Below are 19206 nucleotides of genomic sequence, written 5' to 3'. Positions count from 1 at the left end.
GGAGGACGGCCAGTCTTCGTGCCGGATGAAGTCGATTTCACGCGCCGCCAGCCAGTCTTGTGTGCTCTTCGCTCTATGAGCTGGCGCCGAATCTTGTTGGAATACCCAGTGCCTGTTATTGAACATGGTATGAGAAACAGGTTCCACAAGGTTCGTCAGGACTGTATTTTGATACACAACTGCATTCGTTTTTACACCTTTCTCACAAAAATGTACCTCTGTTAAGCCTCAATAAGAAACTCCCAACCATACCATGAGCGAGGATGGAAAATGACCTCGTTGGACACGCGGAATACGGTTGCTCGCTTCTTCACTACTGTGTGCGTACACCTTATCATTTTGTTTGTTGTAGCTCTCTTCTACGGTAAAAATTTTTTCATCCGAAAAAAGAATTTCCCGATATTTTTTTCCCGCGTACCGCTTCAACAAAGTGCGGCATCTCTTCAGTCTCAGGTCCATTAGACGAGCATTCAAACGATGTGTTTTTCTTCGATATGCCCGAAGCCCTAAGTCTTCATTTAATACCCTTTTCACCGTGATTCTGCTTAACCCCATCTGAAGGGCCAACAGTTTCTGCTTACGTTTAGGATTTCTTTGAATTCGCGCCTTCACAGCTCTTATCACTGCTGGAGTCCTAACAGACCCAGGGCGACCACTTCTTGACCTGTCATCTACACTAGAGTCTTCATTGTATCGTTTGATGGTACGATAAACGAATCTTTTGGTTATATTCAAATTTTTCAGTATGTTAAAAATTTGAATTGGCGCGTAACCGCAACGGTGCAACGCAATAACTGCAACACGGTCTTCTTTAAGCGTCCACTCCATATTTAAAAATGAGTAAAATTCTAAAAGTATACATTTTTATTTTCATGAACAATTCGAAATTCGAATTCAATAAACTTTTTGTGGCCAGCATTCTAAAAGAAAAGTTTTTACTGTGTGACAATACTTATGACCTGACTAGGTATAAATTGCGTATTGCCTCAAATATATTTTTGGGGAAAAAAAATTAATATTTTTAAAAATGTAGGGGTTGATTTAGCCCCGCTACTCACCAGCCAGGTCTGCAATTCCGTGTTGGAATATAATAGGAGAGGTATGTGAAAAGTTTTCAGCTTGCCTCAAATACCTACCCAAAAATTGGTACCAGCTCTCGGACTATAAATACGTACACCAACAATTGAAGCAATTACGCTCTTGAAGGTTCCGTTAAATAAAAACTATCAGGACCTTTTTTTCCTACCTAAGCTGAGAGCCTTGAGAGGCTATTTCAGCGTAACCTTAATTAGTAGGTGAGCTCACGGGGCTCAAACCTGACGACATTGCGAACCCTACCAAGAGCTGCTTCGCAGAATCTACCATCAGATCGGAAACGCGACCCACTGAGAAGATCCGGCGAGAAACACAGTGGGATGTGTCTGAGGGTTAATTTACTCGTCGAACCCTTCGTCGCAAGCGACGTATTCGGCGAGAACGATGACCGGCTATTAGGACCTCGATGGTCTCTCGTATAAATACCGGCGTTAGTATGAACCAATGTGCTTATTGCGAATTTTTTAACGTTCTCGATCGCTTAAAAGTTAACTTAAATTTGTATGCAGTTGGAACAGCGTCCCTAACGGCAAACCAAGGCAAAAGTTCCAACTCCATACAAATTTGAGTTAACTTTTACGCTATCGGGAACGTTAAAAAACTTGCACTAAGCACACAAGATGATAAAAACCGCAACAAGATGAGGCGACGAGCGGCTCACGGGTGACGAAACATAGCGCTTGTTTGAGTCAGACGAAAATGCTTTTTCTGCCAACTCATTTGTAAACACTCTTGTTACGCAATCAACTTTGATAACATTTATTGACTCAGTTTCTCATTAAGTCATTACTTCTTCTTCTTGTTCTCATCTCACATTATTTGAGGTCCGCGCAGCATGTCCTCTTATCTTGCCGCATAAGGGATTTGGCATCAGTTTTTACAGCTTTGGCATTTTTGGAGTGGAGTTGGAGTTTTGCAGTTTTTTATGTATTATATTATTTGTTTTTGGCATTTATTTTTTATTAAATAAACATTTACACTAAAATTTAATTAAATTTACTTGATTCTGACTGTTCCATCGATAACTTTATCACTTAGCACTTAAAGGTTTACTATCGACACACACAATCACTATAACTTAAATAATAATAATTGAAAAAAGTAAGTGAGCGTAATTGTAATGAAAGAAAAGCTGTAATGTATCTTTTTATAATGTGTACACGGCTTTTTTTATAATTTTTTGTAGGCGTTGACGAAACTCTATAGTTTATTTCTCTACATTTTTTTTATACTCACTTTTTTCTTTAAAAAATGTCGGCGAAACAAACGAAAACAGGTATAATTAGTAAAATGAAATAAATAAATAAATCTTCAGAAGTCGGTGCTTATGATCGAATTTCAATTATTGGACGAATTCTAATGTAATATCATCACATTTCTTTAATAATTGATCTCTAAATTAGTCTAAAAAGAAAAACACCGAGCCAAAAACAAAAAAAAAATGCACACGCATCCGCATCAAAACAATTTTGGAAAGAGATCCTAGTTAGACTTCTAATAACTTTTTATGGCTTATTCATCAATTCACTCTTTCACTCTTCACTTGACAATATTCAGTATTTTATAATTGTTCTCATATCGAATTTATTCAGTATCTATTTTAACTTACCAAAAAATGTATAAATTTTTTTTATCACTTTTATTCGTATGACTTGAACGCGAAACTAGAAACATTGAAATACTTTTATGTCATTTTATACCAGCTTTAAGATAACCGCAAAAAAGTACACTCGAGGACAACAGCAATGACCCAGTTCTAATAACAATAATCATATTATTTTAGCGACATTGGCAGTTCTGACGCGTTATTTTATTAGGCTAATGCGATTTTGTATGTTTGACAAATCAAAAGGCTAAATAAATAAACACGGATTGTGAAGAAATAATTAAAATAATTTAATAAAAGTATTAATTAATTAATTAGAAAAAATGGGTGTTCTATTCCTTTCCCGCAACGCGAATATTGGTAATCGAAACAAGATCTTAAACATTGACGTCATTGTACAATAGTGTCTAGCATTTTAAAGAAGAAGGTTTTATCTGACGTTTAATATTAACATTTTTTTGAATTGATATTTTGAATTATCGTGCTCATTGACAACTAAGGTGAAAAATATCAAGTGTCTGAATTAATGAGCACTTGTCAATTGTGTTTCTTCTTTGTATGTATCTTAAGATCTGACTGTTTGTTTTCACTTCGGATTTCATAATTACGATAAAACGTTCCCAGGTGTTAGATAAGATAAGATAAATATTGAAACGAATATAATAAACGTTCAATTAAAACTTAAAAGCGGTTACGTTTAACTGGTGAAGAACTAAGAAAATTCAATAAAAAAAATTAAACCAGTCGACATGCGATCTCGTTCAGAAACTCGCTGGACTTGTTCCGGTTCGGAATATGTGGATATAAATGCATAATGTAAGAAGTACATACATTTTCAATTCAATGAACTTGAACAAATATTTTTTTTTTTATTCTAAACTTATCTTAAAAATATTTTATACTAAACTAAAACAATAGATTTACATTCTTAATCGTTGATGAACTTGTCATATACTGTACCGATGTTGCAGCTAAACCAAAAACCCTATTAGAATGTATACAATTCCAACTGAATCAAATACACGACACGTAAACGTGTAAAACACCAACAAACTTCCACTTTTTAAGTCTATGCTAATTAAGGCTAATAATAATAATAACAAATAAATAATTGACAAATTGACAAGAATTGACAAATAAGTTCTCTGAACTTTATTAATGATTGACAAATAAATTGATGATAATAGTATTATAAAAACGTTATGAATACTATTATCATCATACTAGTTAAGGTTTCTCTGATATAGCCCCTCAAGGCTCTCAGCTTAGGTAGGAAAAAAAACATCATATACATTTGCAGCTGATTTCTGACTGCGCCATGCATTCAGAGTAACCAGTTTTCAAGTCGTCACCCACATCTTCATACAGCTTGTTACAAATAAACGTTAATAAATTATTTTTTTAGTTCTACTATTAACAAGGGCCGCAAGTGTACTTACTCATAATTTAAAATGTTCATCACGCTGATTCACGCCTTATAATCACATAACAACCGTCTTAGCATTTGACCCTCGTTGCGTAATGACCAAAGCGATACGTCCGGCTCGATTAGAAAAAAAAATCTCTTAATTATTCACTAATTAATCGAGATTTTTCAATCGTTAATTCTAAATCTCCAACTTCATGGATTCTTAGGCTTGACCACGTTGGGCCATGAGCTATTCGATTTTTTTTATTAAAAGGTTGATTTGTAAGTGGTGAAATCACTATCCATAGTTACAGGTTACATATTATTTTATATATCCATAATACGGATGGTAGGACCACTTGTGAGTCCGCGCGGGTAGGTACCACCGCCCTGCCTATTTCTGCCGTGAAACAGTAATGCGTTTCGGTTTGAAGGATGGGGCAGCCGTTGTAACTATACTTGAGACTTTAGAATTTATATCTCAAGGTGGGTGGCGTATTTACGTCGTAGTTGTCTATGGGCTCCAGTAACCACTTAACACCAGGTGGGCTGTGAGATCGTCCACCCATCTAAGCTCAACTGTACGAGTGGCTCCAAAGAGAGATGAATATTTTTTTCTGTGCCGGGGGCTTACCCTCGTACCAGGTCATCCAGCGTAGGGAGCGCGCGGTATGTGGTACTGGACGGTCCGCAGATGTTGGGAGCGAACCGCGGGCTCAAGGATGGTATTTAGGGCCCTACCCACTAAAATAAATATGAACTGGCGAAACAACCTCGGCAGAGTTTAGTCTCAAATGTTCTTTATATGTTTCTTATTTCCAAAGGTTCTTTTCTTCTTCGAAACAAAAATAATCTATAAAGTACCGTCCTTGTTTCTCGAAACATCTGATTCCCGGTTCATATATCATTTAAGCTTATTTGAATCGTTTAAATGTTAACTTTATAAAATTAAAATATATATGTATTTACTGAACAGACATTTCCTTTCAGTTTACCTACAAACCGCATAGAATTACTGGTGGTAGGACCTCTTGTGAGTCCGCGCGGGTAGGTACCACCACCCTGCCTATTTCTGCCGTAAAGCAGTAATGCGTTTCGGTTTGAAGGGTGGAGCAGCCGTTGTAACTAACTGAGACCTTAGAACTTCTATCTCAAGGTAGGTGGCGCATTTACGTTGTACATGTCTATGGGCTCCAGTAACCACTCAACACCAGGTGGGCTGTGAGCTCGTTCACACATCTAAGCAATAAAAAGCAACATTGTATAGCAGTTACTTATTATAAAATAAGTAATATATTAATTACTTCTTTTATTTAATTACTCCAATTGCTTATCATAAATTCCTTCACCAATACAAGACGTAAATATAAAAATAATTGGTGAAGATTACAAAACAAAGACTTTGAAAGTACAGGGTCTGAGGAGACAACGTGAATGTAAATTTTCGAATGAAGCAATTCATTTGCTCATAATTTGTTAATTTGTTAATATTTTACAAAAAAAATATGTTTACTCATTGAACCAAGCGCAGAAAATTTATATTGATAATTATTTTGCATATTAATAGGAACAGAAAAACCACTAAAGATAGGATTTTTAAAGTAATCTTGCTATGGGGTCTCAAATATCAGATTATTTTGGGAAAGGCTAATTGGCCCGAAATACCTAGTTTGGGAATCTCTGATTTATATCATTTTCTCTTTACCTCTTCAACATACAACAAGCGACGAAAATCTTTAAGCAGAAGCTAGTATTTTTTTGTTGTTTAAAAAATAGTCATGCAAGCTTTGTCTTCGCAATTAAAAAGACAATGAAAAACAAATCAGCCGTATTGATTAGATATACATATATGGTAGGTATATAATAATTTTCCGACATATATTATGTATTAATACATTCATGTTTGTTTTAAATAAGACATTGCCAGGTGGTCGGCTCAAATAGCGCTTCACGGCCACCAAAACCCATGAGTTATTTGATCGAAACCTCCGTCATAACATTTTCTATTTGCCACAACACAGAGTACCTGTATTACTTAAAATATCAAAAATGAAAAAAAAAAGCGGCAATGAAAACCAAATAGATGTAATAGCCGTGTTTTAAATGAAAGGAATAATTTAGTTGTAATTTGTTACTATTATCATTCGTTTGACGATTATCATTTTGACCTCGAACCATACTCCGCCGTCCCAGTCAAGGCGAACGGTAGTGGTAAACAATGACATAACGCCCGGGCACTGATCCCGGCGGACGACAATCGCAAACACTTGTATCGATAATATCAGTGGGTGCTATTCGAGAATTTATATTACGGAACATTAATTTAAATCTTCAGTCCATAGATTATACACTTAATATTTGCTTCAGTCAGTTGATGATCTCGTGAGCGCTTCTGCCTTTGTTGAAAAGCATGGTTTTATGCGATTAATTGCGCGGGCTCGATATTGATAGCGTTGTCGCCTCTTAACTAGGTTTTCACGTTCGTGAAACGTGTTCACTGATGATCATTGAATCATCTTCCGAATTATACCTTAAATATTGAAGTAGGTATTGGAATATTCTTTTTGTCTCTCGTAATCTCAATAGTATTCGAATAATGATCATCCTACACTTCAGACCTGAATGTTTGGCAGTTTTTCCGCAAAAATGTGAAACACCTGCGCTGTTTGAAAGAGTTTAAATGTCTCACAAGTAATTACATCTGTCTCTAAGAAAACCATAGAAGAGGGTGAACGATATATCCGTTTTCTGTCAGTTAAGCGAGTTTTTATTGATATTCAAATCAACTGACATTTCTATCATATTTTAAGTGTACCTACATATTATTATTACTATCTATTATTTCTATGAATGTAACTCTTTAAGAAGCAAACAAGAATAAACGACTTTTATTCTAATTTTTATGTGTCACGAAGCGAAGGGATTCAATATGGTCGATCTAAGTATCATTGATTTTATGGTCCATCATCATTACGATACCTGTTTTAATCAGACCGAATCTAAATCTTTTTCTTTTTTAACTCTAAGCCTAATTCAAATGTTTTCAGATCATTCCCTTGTATAGTGAGCCTTAATGGAAATTGTTATGGTATTTTAATGTTACACTACACGTCCCTGATGATTTTTATCTGACGCAACATCAGAAATCCGTAATGCCATATAACAGATCGCCACGCTCAATTTTAAGATAAAAGCTTTATAACTACGTCTTCTTTTATTGAATAGATAGTAGACTAATGGATTTAACTTGTATGTTTTGTGACTCGGAGTGCACTTAGAAACAGGTTCCGTAGTCAAGTTAAGTAGATATAAAAAGTTTTCACTTAATTCTAAGTTGAATGTACCTAACTGAAAATGTATTATTTCTCAGAAACTCTTATGTATTTTGACATATGGCTACGGAACTCTAATCCATACTATGTAATAATGTAATCTGATTTTTATATTTTAAATTATAATGTAATTTTATATTATTTATATTGTATGTTAAAGTATTACTGATTATTACAGCTGTTCGCCTATCTCTTGTTGCAGTTTCTTTTGTCACATTTCAAGGTTGTATTATTATTTTTTATTGGTAGTAGAACCTCTTGTGAGTCTGCGCGGATAGGTACCACAACCCTGCCTATTTCTGCCGTGAAGCAGTAATACGTTTCGGTTTGAAGGGTGGGACACCCTTGAGACATACTTGAGACCTTAGAACTAATATCTCAAGGTGGGTGGCGAATTTACGTTGTAGATGTCTATGAGTTCCAGTAATCACTTAACACCAGGTGAGCTGTGAGATCGTCCACCCGTCTAAGCAAAAAATAATAACAATAATAGTAAGTAAACATAAATGTTATTAAGTCCGCGGACTTCGTGTACAGCAGGAAGATTTAGTGCTATCTATCTATCAAAACAAAAACGAATTAAATATGTTTATTTAACTTTTTAAACGGCATATTAACCGTCCTACTTTTTGTTTACGAATTATTCTGTTTCCGCTATCATGTCACACTTTTAACCTTGAAACCTGTTGTACTTTTCAAGCACCTGTCTGTCATTTTAGACAGTTTTTCTGGATCTCTGAACAAACTTGAAAATCAAATGAAATGAAAATCCTAACAGTTTTTATTATTATTTCAAGTTCGTACTAAAAATTAACTCTCAATGTGACCACGAACTGATTGTGAATAAAACATGATTATCGTCTTATCGTTACGTATGAACGATATGACATGTTGCAAACAAATTTCTTATTTCCAAACAATCATCCTATTATCGGTCATCGACAGTGCACTTGTTACCTAGAAAACAGAAGTCCATAATTCAATAACCTATTTTCCTAGTAGGAAATTATCTAATAGCTCAAAACAAAATAAATAAACTTTAGTACGCAGTCTGCCGCCGAGTCGATTGCACGCGGTTTGTATTCGATATCTACCGTATTAAAAAATAAAACGGAAAATAATTTACTTATATTGTGGTGAGTTATAAATTATTTATATTATACATAATTAATTCTATGAGCTACTATATATTCACGTTTCCTTAAAAGCTTGTTGAAATCGTTGTTGATGATGGCAATTAAACCTAATATAAATATCCCATCATATCGATTGCAAGGTCGTGAAATGATTCGCTAAAAATATGCGCGAGATGTAACGTACTTTTAGTAATGTACGTGTTATTTTGCGTTTTTTTTGTAGCATCTTTTTATTAATTTGATATTTAATAAAATATTATGGCACTGACAAATCTTTACACCGAACAAACATTATGGGAGTTGAACCTACGATGTCATCAATTTGAATATTTATATTATTATTCGATAATTCAAATTAGATTAATATAAATCTATTCTGGTTAACAAACCTGATTACTTTATGAAAATTAAAATTCAAACAAATTTTTGAGACAAATAAAGGTATCTACAGTATTACACTTCTTCCATTAAGTACATATACGAGGTTTTCAATAATTTTAAGTCCGTAATTTATGATTCATATAAAATACTGGCTGATTCGACCAAATCCGCACCACACTAGAGATCCCATTCCACGACGCCCTTCATGCGGCCAATGATCGGAGGCGCTGGCGGGACATTACAAGGTGTAAAATCATACCGAAGTATAATGGTCGCGACCCTCAGCAGTGAGGAAACGACGCGAGGAGGATAAAATACTGAACTGTGTAGTAAATATATCATCATGATCATAATCGGTTGCTCTTGGCAGAGCAGTCGTGGTCATGTGGAATTCTTGCTTATTAAAGCCTTGACAGATGTTTTCCATAGGTTGCGAACCGAGGCCTGGCGCACACACTCGTTAAGTGGGGTTTCAGTAAGATCTTTCACCTGATCAGTCCAGCGCATGGAGATTCGTCCACGAGATCTCTTACCATTGACCCTACCCTGAACAACAAGTTTCTCGATAGACTCTGCTGGCCGTCGCGATACGTGTCCAAAATATCGAAGAATCCTGGATTGTACTGTTGACGACAACCTTTGAGAGATATTTAGTTCTTTTAGGATCGAGGCGTTGGTGCGATGCTCAGTCCAAGATATACGGAGCATCCTTCTCCAGCACCACATTTCGAATGCATGATCCTTCTTCTTTCTCTTTCTTTCACAGTCCAGGTCTCAACCCCATATAAAAAGACGGGGAATATATAGAAGGATTAATTATTAATAATAAATAGTATTGACCTAACACTGGATTCCTTAATTATATTTTAAATTAAGATAATACATTTCGTAGTGCAGTTTATCGGAATTGATAATGCGCTCTACAATTCGAGCATTAAAAACTTGTTTCTTGTTACTCAATATTTATTTTTTCCGATAAGTTTACGTAATAACACCAAAGTAAATTCGATGCTCATTATGTTACGTTATTTTCGAATACGATTATGTCTTTATTTTAATTACTAACACTCTCAATTTACCTTTTTAATGAACAATTACTTAGTTTATACTTTGTCATCGAGAATTAGCGTTCTCGAGTTGTTGCATTTATTTTATTTGATTGCTTAGACGGATGAGCAATCTTACAGCGGACTTAGTGTTAAATGGTTACTGGAGTTAACAGCGTAAATAGCACCAACCACCTTGGGTAATAAGTTCTAAGAAAAGCCGAAACCCATTACTGCTTTACGGCAGAAATAGGCAGAGTAGTGGTACCTACCCATGCGGGCTCACAAGACCACTTACCACCACACAAGAAGACTTACCACCAGTAAATAAGTTTAAATGGTTAAATGTTCTTATTAAGAATACGCAGATATAAATAACGAATTAAATTTACTACATAACGCGTACATTACATTAAGTTACTATGTAATTGTATATCTTGTATCATACACAATCATGATATACGTTGTGTTTTTCAGATACTTAATTAATCATGGGTAAAGTGGCAACCGCTGAAGCTATGCGGTTCATGGTCGACTGCCTTAAGTCGGTAGGAACGGCAGTCAAGGCAGCTGAGCAGCAAGCGGAACTCCTCATTCAGGCAGACAGACTAGGACATCCCAGTCATGGAATGAACAGACTTGGTATGAAGAAAGTAACGTTCGTATTTATTTTTCATTTGTATCTTTGAATGTTACAGCTGATAGTTCAGATAAAGGTGGCGATCTATCCAGTTATCAAGTTAAATATGGAAGAACCGCTTCCCATCCATTTGTAGTAGAACTAAGAGGAGTGACCGCGGTCTCTACTTCGGCCAACAGCGATTTCTCTGATTTTTTTTATATTGCCCTGTGGGCAGACGAGCGTACGGCCCACCTGATGGTGAGTGGTTGCCATGGCTCATGGACGTCGACAATGCCAGGGGCAAAGCCAAGCCACTGCCTACCGCTTAATACTCTCCACGAGCCTCGTTTGAAGAAGAACATGTCATAGCGCTCAGGAAACACCGTGGAGGAGAGCTCATTCCATAGCCTGGTGGTACGTGGCAAAAAAGACCTCTGGAAACGCACTGTAGTGACCGCAGTGTCTCCAGGTAGTACGGATGAACTCTACTCCGGTGGCGGACGGTGCGATGGTAAAAACGAGATGATGGTATCGTCTCAAATAATTCCTCAGTGCACTCAGGCGAGCGTGAAATTCAGGCATCTGTCAACTATCTTGTGTTCTATGATCGCTACCCGCCATAAAGTGTATTTTATGATATATTCCAGAGATGTACGTGAACGACATTATAAGCGGAGCGTGCCAGCCCAACAACGAACCCAAAATTCTGAAAGAGAACGCATCCACCGCGTGGGTCGACGCTAACAACGTGCTAGGCGCAACAGCCAGCCATTTCGCTATGGACATTGCCATTAAGAAAGCCCAGGAGACTGGAGTGGGATGGGTGACAGTCAAAGGTAAATTCTTTACTGTGACGGGAATGTTCAGGGACTTAAACATAATGAGCATTACGAAGAGTGAAAGACTATTTGGCTTAGCGAAATTTTTGAAACTTCACATGAGAGTCAGTATAAAATTTGAAAAAAATATCACGCAAAAAAAAACTTTTGGTATTTGAATGGTGTACCTAAACATAAATCAACTGTTCTGCCGTGCTTGTGATATATACAGTAAGTACCTTGGAGACACTTTTGAGAAAAACGCGGTTAAAGATTTCAATTTGTACTTTTGACGTTTCTCCCGAAGTTTAGAGCAAACCTAAGTTTTAATAAATGTTTAAGATAAATATAGGCTTTTGTAACAGTTTGCTTATTATTATTTTTATTTAGAAATAATATTTAAATTGTAAAGCTTGAAAAAATATTTATATTAAGGAATTAAAAAACTCGCACTAAACACACAGGCTGGCGGTGAACCCTTTTACCCATATAAAAGAATTAGAAATATACCATAACGGACAGAATGCTGTTTTAAAAAAAAATACAACGCAGTTAAGACACTTCTAGAAATAGTTACTTAATACCGCGCCACTATAAGGCTTTGTATTAAAAAATGGATTGCAATGACGTTTCTTCATCATTCACCTATATCGTATAAGTACTGAAATGTGCCCTATGACACAATGACAATATCGGTTTAACATTGGCCATAACAGGTCGGCGAACTTTGACAGTCACCGGTTAATCGCTGTTGTCTCAACTAGAATAAGTAAATGAATAAAAGAACACCATTACGTTCAAAATATTTTCATTCTTATTCTTAGGTTCTAATCATAACGGCATAGCAGGGTTCTGGGCAAAGAAGGCGGCCGATAAAGGACTAATAGGCATGGCATTCACGAATACTTCACCTCTACTGGCCCCTACCAGGAGCAAAAAGGTTTGAACATTGCTGATCTTAATTGTCGTGTCAATTTTAGACGATTTTTTACTGGTGGTAGGACCTCTTGTGAGTCCGCGCGGGTAGGTACCACCGCCCCATCTATTTCAGCCGTGAAGCAGTAATGCGTTTCGGTTTGAAAGGTGGGGCAGCCGTTGTAACTATACTGAGACCTTAGAACTTATATCTCAAGGTGTGTGGCGCATTTACGTTGTAGATGTCTATCGGCTCAAGTAACCTTGTTGTAAAATTGTTTTGTTAAATTACTACACTATTGAGATGTTTTATATACCTCAAGCCCCAAGGGAGGTCTGAAATGATCCGGTAGCCACTTAGCACCAGGTGGGCCGCGAACTCGTTTATCGGTCTAAGCTAATAGAAAGTATTCAAGGTATTTATTATTGGTATAACGTAAAAATGAAATCCAAAAAAAACTAGGGATTTCCCAATACTTAGAAGACTCGTAACAACATCCTTTAATGTACTTCCAGCTTCGAACATTTGAGGAAATAGAGACAGTAGGTAGCCTTAGATGAACATCGGAAATATATGAATTTTTTTATGTCAAGTCATAAGTAGGTAATTTTAGACAGTTTTTCTGTGTATTTTTGTGTTATATACGTAATTAATCATATTCCTTATGACTCTTATGTTTTATGAGCTGTTAGAATAATATAAGTTTTATTGGTATTTGCCCTCGTTGAACTTGTCGATTATGACAGAGTTCGGTGAGTGAACTAACCCATAGATTTCTCTTCTCAGCGAGTCGCGATTCCTGTCCGGTGGTAGATTCAGCGAAACACTGCTCTTGCTAGGGCTAGTGTTAGCAAATTATCTCAGGTTGAGTCCGTGAGCTCACCTACCCATCCGGGCGTAGCTGAAATAGCCCCTTAGGCTTTCAGCGAATAGGTAAGGAAAAAAGTTGTTGGAAGAAAACATTTGCCGAAACAAAGCTGAGTGCACTCAAAACACGAAAAAAAAAAAATTTTATTGGTCATTAATAATTTTCAAATTAAAGTTTCACTAGTGGTAGAGAGAATTGTGAGTCCGCACGGGTAGGTCCACCAACGCCCGACTTGTGTGATGTATTAGCGTTTGACATTCACGTATTAACGTTTATGGGTTCTGGTTGTCGGTCTGGGGACCGACAAAGGGGGCCTAAGAAGACGACGTGCAAGCTGCTCTGCACGCGTTTTACGCAAGAGCATCCGGGTGATGGAAGGCCAGTTATCCTCGACCCACGCTGGTTCTGACCCAGCGGGGTATTCCGTAAGATAAGTCACTCTAACCGGCGCCATCTAGGCGGGCTCCGGATAGCCTGCCGACCGAGAGGGTTAGTGGTCGTGGCGCCGACGACCGCCAGTCCGGCGTCCCGAGGGAGAGGGTGATAGGAGAGATGTGCTCCGCACTAAGCACTTCACTTTCCCCCCTTTGCCTTTTCATGAGTACTGTCTCACGTGAGGTTTGGACGTTGGTTGTTGAGCGACAGGAGGTTTTAGTCGGTTCGACTCCGAAATGCTCCGCCCGCCGTCCCCAGTGGAGGGCGGAAGCACGACGATGTCCTCCTGACAAAAAAAAATTCATGTCACCGAACTCATGAATAGGCAAAGGGGTGAAAGTGAAGCGCTTAGTGCGGACATCTTTCTTATCACCCTCTCTCTCGGGACCCCGGACTGGCGGTCGTCGGCGCCACGACCACCAACCCTCTCGGTCGGCAGGCTATCCGGAGCCCGCCTAGATGGCCCCGGACGAGGATAGCCGGCCTTCCATCACCCGTATGCTCTTGCGTAAAACGCGTGCAGAGCAGCTTGCACGTCGTCTTCTTAGGTCCCCCTCGCTGGTCCCCAGTCGGTGTCATCCTAGGCTAGGACGTGGGTTATTCAGCGACAGATTTTAGTCGGTTCGACTCCGACATGCCCCGCCCGCCATCCCCAGTGGAGGGCGGAAGTGCGGCGATTTCCTCTTAATAAAAAAAAGGGTTCTGGTAACCTCATATCTAGAGAATAAAAAAAAAAATAACAAACATATTGTGTTTCAACATTCAAATGATTTTTTCAACCGATATTTATTCTGTACCTAAAATATCGATGTACCTACATGCCTGTAATATACTGATGTTACCCCAAAAACGAATAATGAGAAACCGCCTTGAATAACGTACAAGTGACAACAAACACTTTTGATCACACCTACCTTACTATTTCGTTGACAAATTATTTTAAGTAATATACCCTATCTTATCAAGCTTTTAAAGTATTTAATCGATTTAAAAAAGTAGAACGTTCTCAATTCGGTTATTTTTTTATGTGTGTTACCTTGTAACTTTTGAAATTAACCTATTTTGATGATTTTTTTTATGGAAGCTGGTGCTTCTCGTCTGTCAAATAAATAGGAACATTTAAATTAGATCAAGATCTGACCAGTAGCATTTGAATTATCTTTAATAATCAATATTTAATTTACTTCGACTACATGATGATGATATTCTCATTTTATTTTTATGAAGTCGATTTTCTTTATTGTATTTTTTTTTTTAAATCTCTGTCATCGTTTCTTGTAATGCAACGAATCCTTAAAGACTAAATTGAATAAACTCGTTGTTCCAGGCAGCTCTCGGTACTAATCCTATATCAGTCGTTGCGCCCGCTTCGAAAGGAGAATCCTTCTATTTGGACATGGCGACTACAGCAGTTGCTGTTGGCAAGGTATCAAGATTATTTACGAAATCATGTTCACACACATGTCATATTATCAAATTACCACAAATTTATCTATAGGTAGGTTATCATTATTATGAATACAACATTTAAAAGTATTTATCGTGGGTCTGGTTCGTATACAATATCTTTTTATACAGAATTGGATGTACAATACATTCATGCTCGTATTTGAGCCTGTCGACATCTTGTCCAGCTGGGTTGGGGGCCTGGTACAGAAAGCAGGAGGATAGTAGAGAAGTGGTTTCTCACTCTGGAGCCCTAACCACTGGTAGCTTGTGTCGTAGATGCCGCCATCAGCGGCAATCAATTTTTGAAATAGTGTTTTTTTTTAAATATATGTATATATATTTTTATTTGAAATATTGTGTAATAAATAGTATCTTTTTTTTAAATAGTGTAATAAGTGATAATAATAAAATGATAATCAAATTTCGTGTTTTCCAGATAGAAATGCAATGTCGTAAAGGCGAACCTTTGCCACTGGGCTGGGCACAGGGACCGGACGGTAAAATAACGCAAGACGCAGAACTGGTAATTAAATTATTACACTATTCATTTCTTATATACATTTATACATTTACATACATACATTGCGATTGCATGCAGCAGAGATGCGAACGTTGCGATGGATGTGTGGAGTACCGAGAATGGATAGAATACAGAATGAATATATGAGATGAAGTCTGAAAGTGGCACCTGTGACAGAGAAGCTGAGAAGTGCGCGTTTGGGATGGTATGGACATGTGATGAGACGAAATGAAAATGAGTTTGGTAAGAGAGTGTTAACTATGAATGTGAAAGGATATAGAGGAAGAGGTAGACCTAACAAGGAATGGATGGATTGCGTGAAAGACGATATAGGTAAGAGGGGAGTGAGCGAAGAAATGGTATATAATAGAAGAGTATGGAAGGAGAAAACATGTTGCGCCGACCCCAGGTGAGTGGGAGAAGGGCAGGATAATGATGAATAATTCATTTCTTAAATAAGGACGGTAGGGGCAGATGTCGATGAGAATGTCGGACGATCAAAGATTATGGCATAAAAAAAGGAAGGGTTGTGCCCAGCTGTGGGTATCAAAGGGCTGAAGATTTAAAAGAGTTTTATGATGTAGCGAGTAGGCAAGCAAGCTCCACATCATATGACGTTACGTCATGTCACCTGACGTTTCGATACGCTAAGTAGTGGCATTTACGTTGTCTATGAATCGTTCGCCCGACTAAATACAAAAAAAAAACGCTAAACCGCAACAAAAATTTAGGTGATTGCATTTACTGGTGGTAGGGCGCCTTATGAGCCCGCATGGATAGGCACCACCATAATTCTGCCGGGAAACATTAATGCGTTTCAGTTTGAAAGATCGGGTAGGTAGCCGTTTACTATAAAAACAAACTTCGAATGTTTTCGAAAATCTCTCAAAATGGGTGGGTGACATTTACATTGTTGGGTTACATCAGATGGGCTATGAGCTCCTCCATCCTTCTAAACAATAAAATAGGACTGTGACTAAACAAATATCATTTTAAACACGTTAGTTAAATTCGCCCAAAGTGTGCAGGTAACGATAGCGTAACTATACTAACATTATATTATGTTAGGCCTTCAAAACGAGCTGCCTCATGCCTTTAGGCGGTGGCGAGAACACATCAGGATATAAGGGATTCGGACTATCTGCTGTAGTGGATATCTTCTCTGGGATATTGTCTGGTGAGTGTCAAGCGTTATGTTTAACGTTTAGTCTATTCGTTCTTGACAAGTTAAATTCATGATCACGGATTTAATCTAGATTTTATTCTATAAGGCTTGAAAAGGAAGATCATCTAGTATACATATGATTCGTCCCTTGGTTCATTGTTGTAATAAAAATTTAGTTACGCGATATTGAAAATTATTTTCGGGGTCAGGTATCTCGCGAAAAGATAACATAGTATTTGTTGATGCATAATATCTAGGTAATATGAGCATAAAAATGTTATTACATAATTAATTATATCGTTCCTCTAAATGCTTTTAGGATCGAATTACGGTCATCACATACGGTCATGGTCGCACACTGGATCCGGAGGTCCAGCGAATCTGGGTCATTGCTTCGTCGCCGTGAACCCGGGAAGCTTTGCACCTGGTTTCGAGGACAGAATGTCGGAGAGTATACAGCACTGGAGACAGTTGGAGCCGGTGAGCAATTAAACTGACTTAATCAGCCTGAATTTCGGATTTTTAAAGTATTTTTGAAGTTTGTATTTTGCAATTACAAATTAAATGTGAAATGTTGATCTCTTCTTACCTGTCGTGAGGGTTTTGTTTTATCTTCATTTTATATACCTCATTTTACCTGGAGCCTCTGCGTTCATCTACAGTGCGTTTCCAGAGATCTTTTTTGGCGCGTAGCATTTGGCTTTGGAATGAGCTCCCCTCCAAAGTGTTTCCCGAGTGCTATGGTTATATTCTTCTTCAAACAAAGCTTGTGGAGAGTACTTAACGGTAGGCAGGCTTGGCTCTGCCCCTGGCATTGCTGAAGCCCATGGGCGACGGTAATCAATCACCATCAGGTGGGCCGTTTGCTAGTCTGCCTACAAGGGCAATAAAATAAAATACTTTTTCTCAAATACACCTATGTCAAAAACGCAATCTTCTCGTGGTGATCTACAATTGCGTGAGGAGCCCTACACAGGGTTAAGCTTCATACTATGAAGTATACACCTCAGAGTATGAACTTAGTTGATATTCTGCTTCTCCTATATCTATAAATATAAATGGCTGAAGTTTGTAATAATTGTGGTTTCCCACTATCTAAGGCCTCCATATTTTTCCAGACCGATCCTAACTTACCAGTCATGGCGCCTGGAGATAAAGAGAAGGAAGCGGCAAAAGAAACTGACGCGAACGGAACTGTATCCTATGTGAAACAGCAGATTGAATCAAGCGCAGAATTGGCCAAAAGACTCAAAGTCAAGCCGATGGTCGTGAAATTGAATTGAACTCTTAATCTCATCGAAAAAATTATGTTTTCTAGAGCTTTCTACCAAGTAAGAGTTTATCTAGATTCTTCTTGGACACTCTTATTATATATTTCTCCGACGCGACTAAAATATTATTTTACGAATTCAAATTGATTTTATAAGTAGGTAATTTATTTAAGTAGATTATTATTGTATATCTTTAAAATAAAAATCAAGCGAAATCAACCTTTAGAGCGAACTCCGTCTGCTCAATTTAGCATAGAAATAAAAACTCAACCAACCAATTAGCTAGAAGTATAACTTCAAAACTAAATTGGTAGATAGGTATTCATTAAGAAATTTTTATTAATAGCTATATGCTTACATTAACATTTAACTGTAAAACAAAATAAAGCATTATTTAAATAATGCTATCAATTTTTAAATGGGACCAAATTGTGCAAGATGTCATGTGATATTATTACGGCACAAAGTGTCTAGTGTTGTGTTTTTATAGTACCCAACGATAATTTAATGTATCTGCTATATCAATAAATTATTCTTTTAATTTTTCGTTGCATCATTCGTTTCAAATTTAGTACTAGTATTTGGCTGAAAAATTATTTGGGGCGGTTTTTTTTTTAGTGGTTACATGGATGGACGAGGTCACGACCCACCTGGTGCTAAGTGGTTACCGGAGCTTATAGATACCAACGACGTAAATACCGCCACACACATTGAGACATGAACCCTAAGTCTCAGTTTTACGGCTGCTACATAAAAAGAAACGCATTACTGCTTCACGGCAGTTAGGGTGGTGGTACATAGGCGTGCAGGCTTACAAGATACCCCACCACCAGTAATAAGTACTTCTACTACTACTCCACTGGCGCTATCACCCCGAAATGGGACTTGGCCTCCGACAATAAATGTCATTAATTCCGGCGCTGCACAACACCTTGCCATTCTGGCACTTGAAGCTCGCGTAGATCCCCTTTCGCAGCATTACCAGCGGTACTTGGACCTCACTACGGGACGGCGTCCCTCCGGTACGTACGTACGTATCCACGTACACTCGTTTCACAGCCTGATCCTGCTCTATCCGCACTACATGCAAGAGTAAGCAGAACCGTCGCGCCTTCGTCTCTCCTAGAATATTTGGCTC

At 37.7% G+C, this 19206-nt stretch overlaps 1 protein-coding gene across 1 annotated transcript; it reads left to right on the top strand.

The window, feature by feature from the left end:
- Positions 1–8455: 8455 nt before the first annotated feature.
- Positions 8456–18621, top strand: LOC114239958 (uncharacterized). The gene is made up of 9 exons (XM_028170406.2): positions 8456–8577; positions 10482–10646; positions 11274–11462; positions 12269–12384; positions 14991–15089; positions 15549–15635; positions 16701–16809; positions 17117–17277; positions 17916–18621. The coding sequence occupies exons 2-9, from the start codon at positions 10496–10498 to the stop codon at positions 18078–18080; spliced, it is 1077 nt and encodes a 358-aa protein (XP_028026207.2). The 5' UTR covers positions 8456–8577; positions 10482–10495; the 3' UTR covers positions 18081–18621.
- The last annotated feature ends 585 nt before the right edge of the window (positions 18622–19206 follow it).

Source organism: Bombyx mandarina, chromosome 19 (genome assembly GCF_030267445.1).
Source record: "Bombyx mandarina strain Sakado chromosome 19, ASM3026744v2".
NCBI lineage: Eukaryota > Metazoa > Arthropoda > Insecta > Lepidoptera > Bombycidae > Bombyx > Bombyx mandarina.
This window is presented reverse-complemented; position numbering and strand designations above follow the sequence as displayed.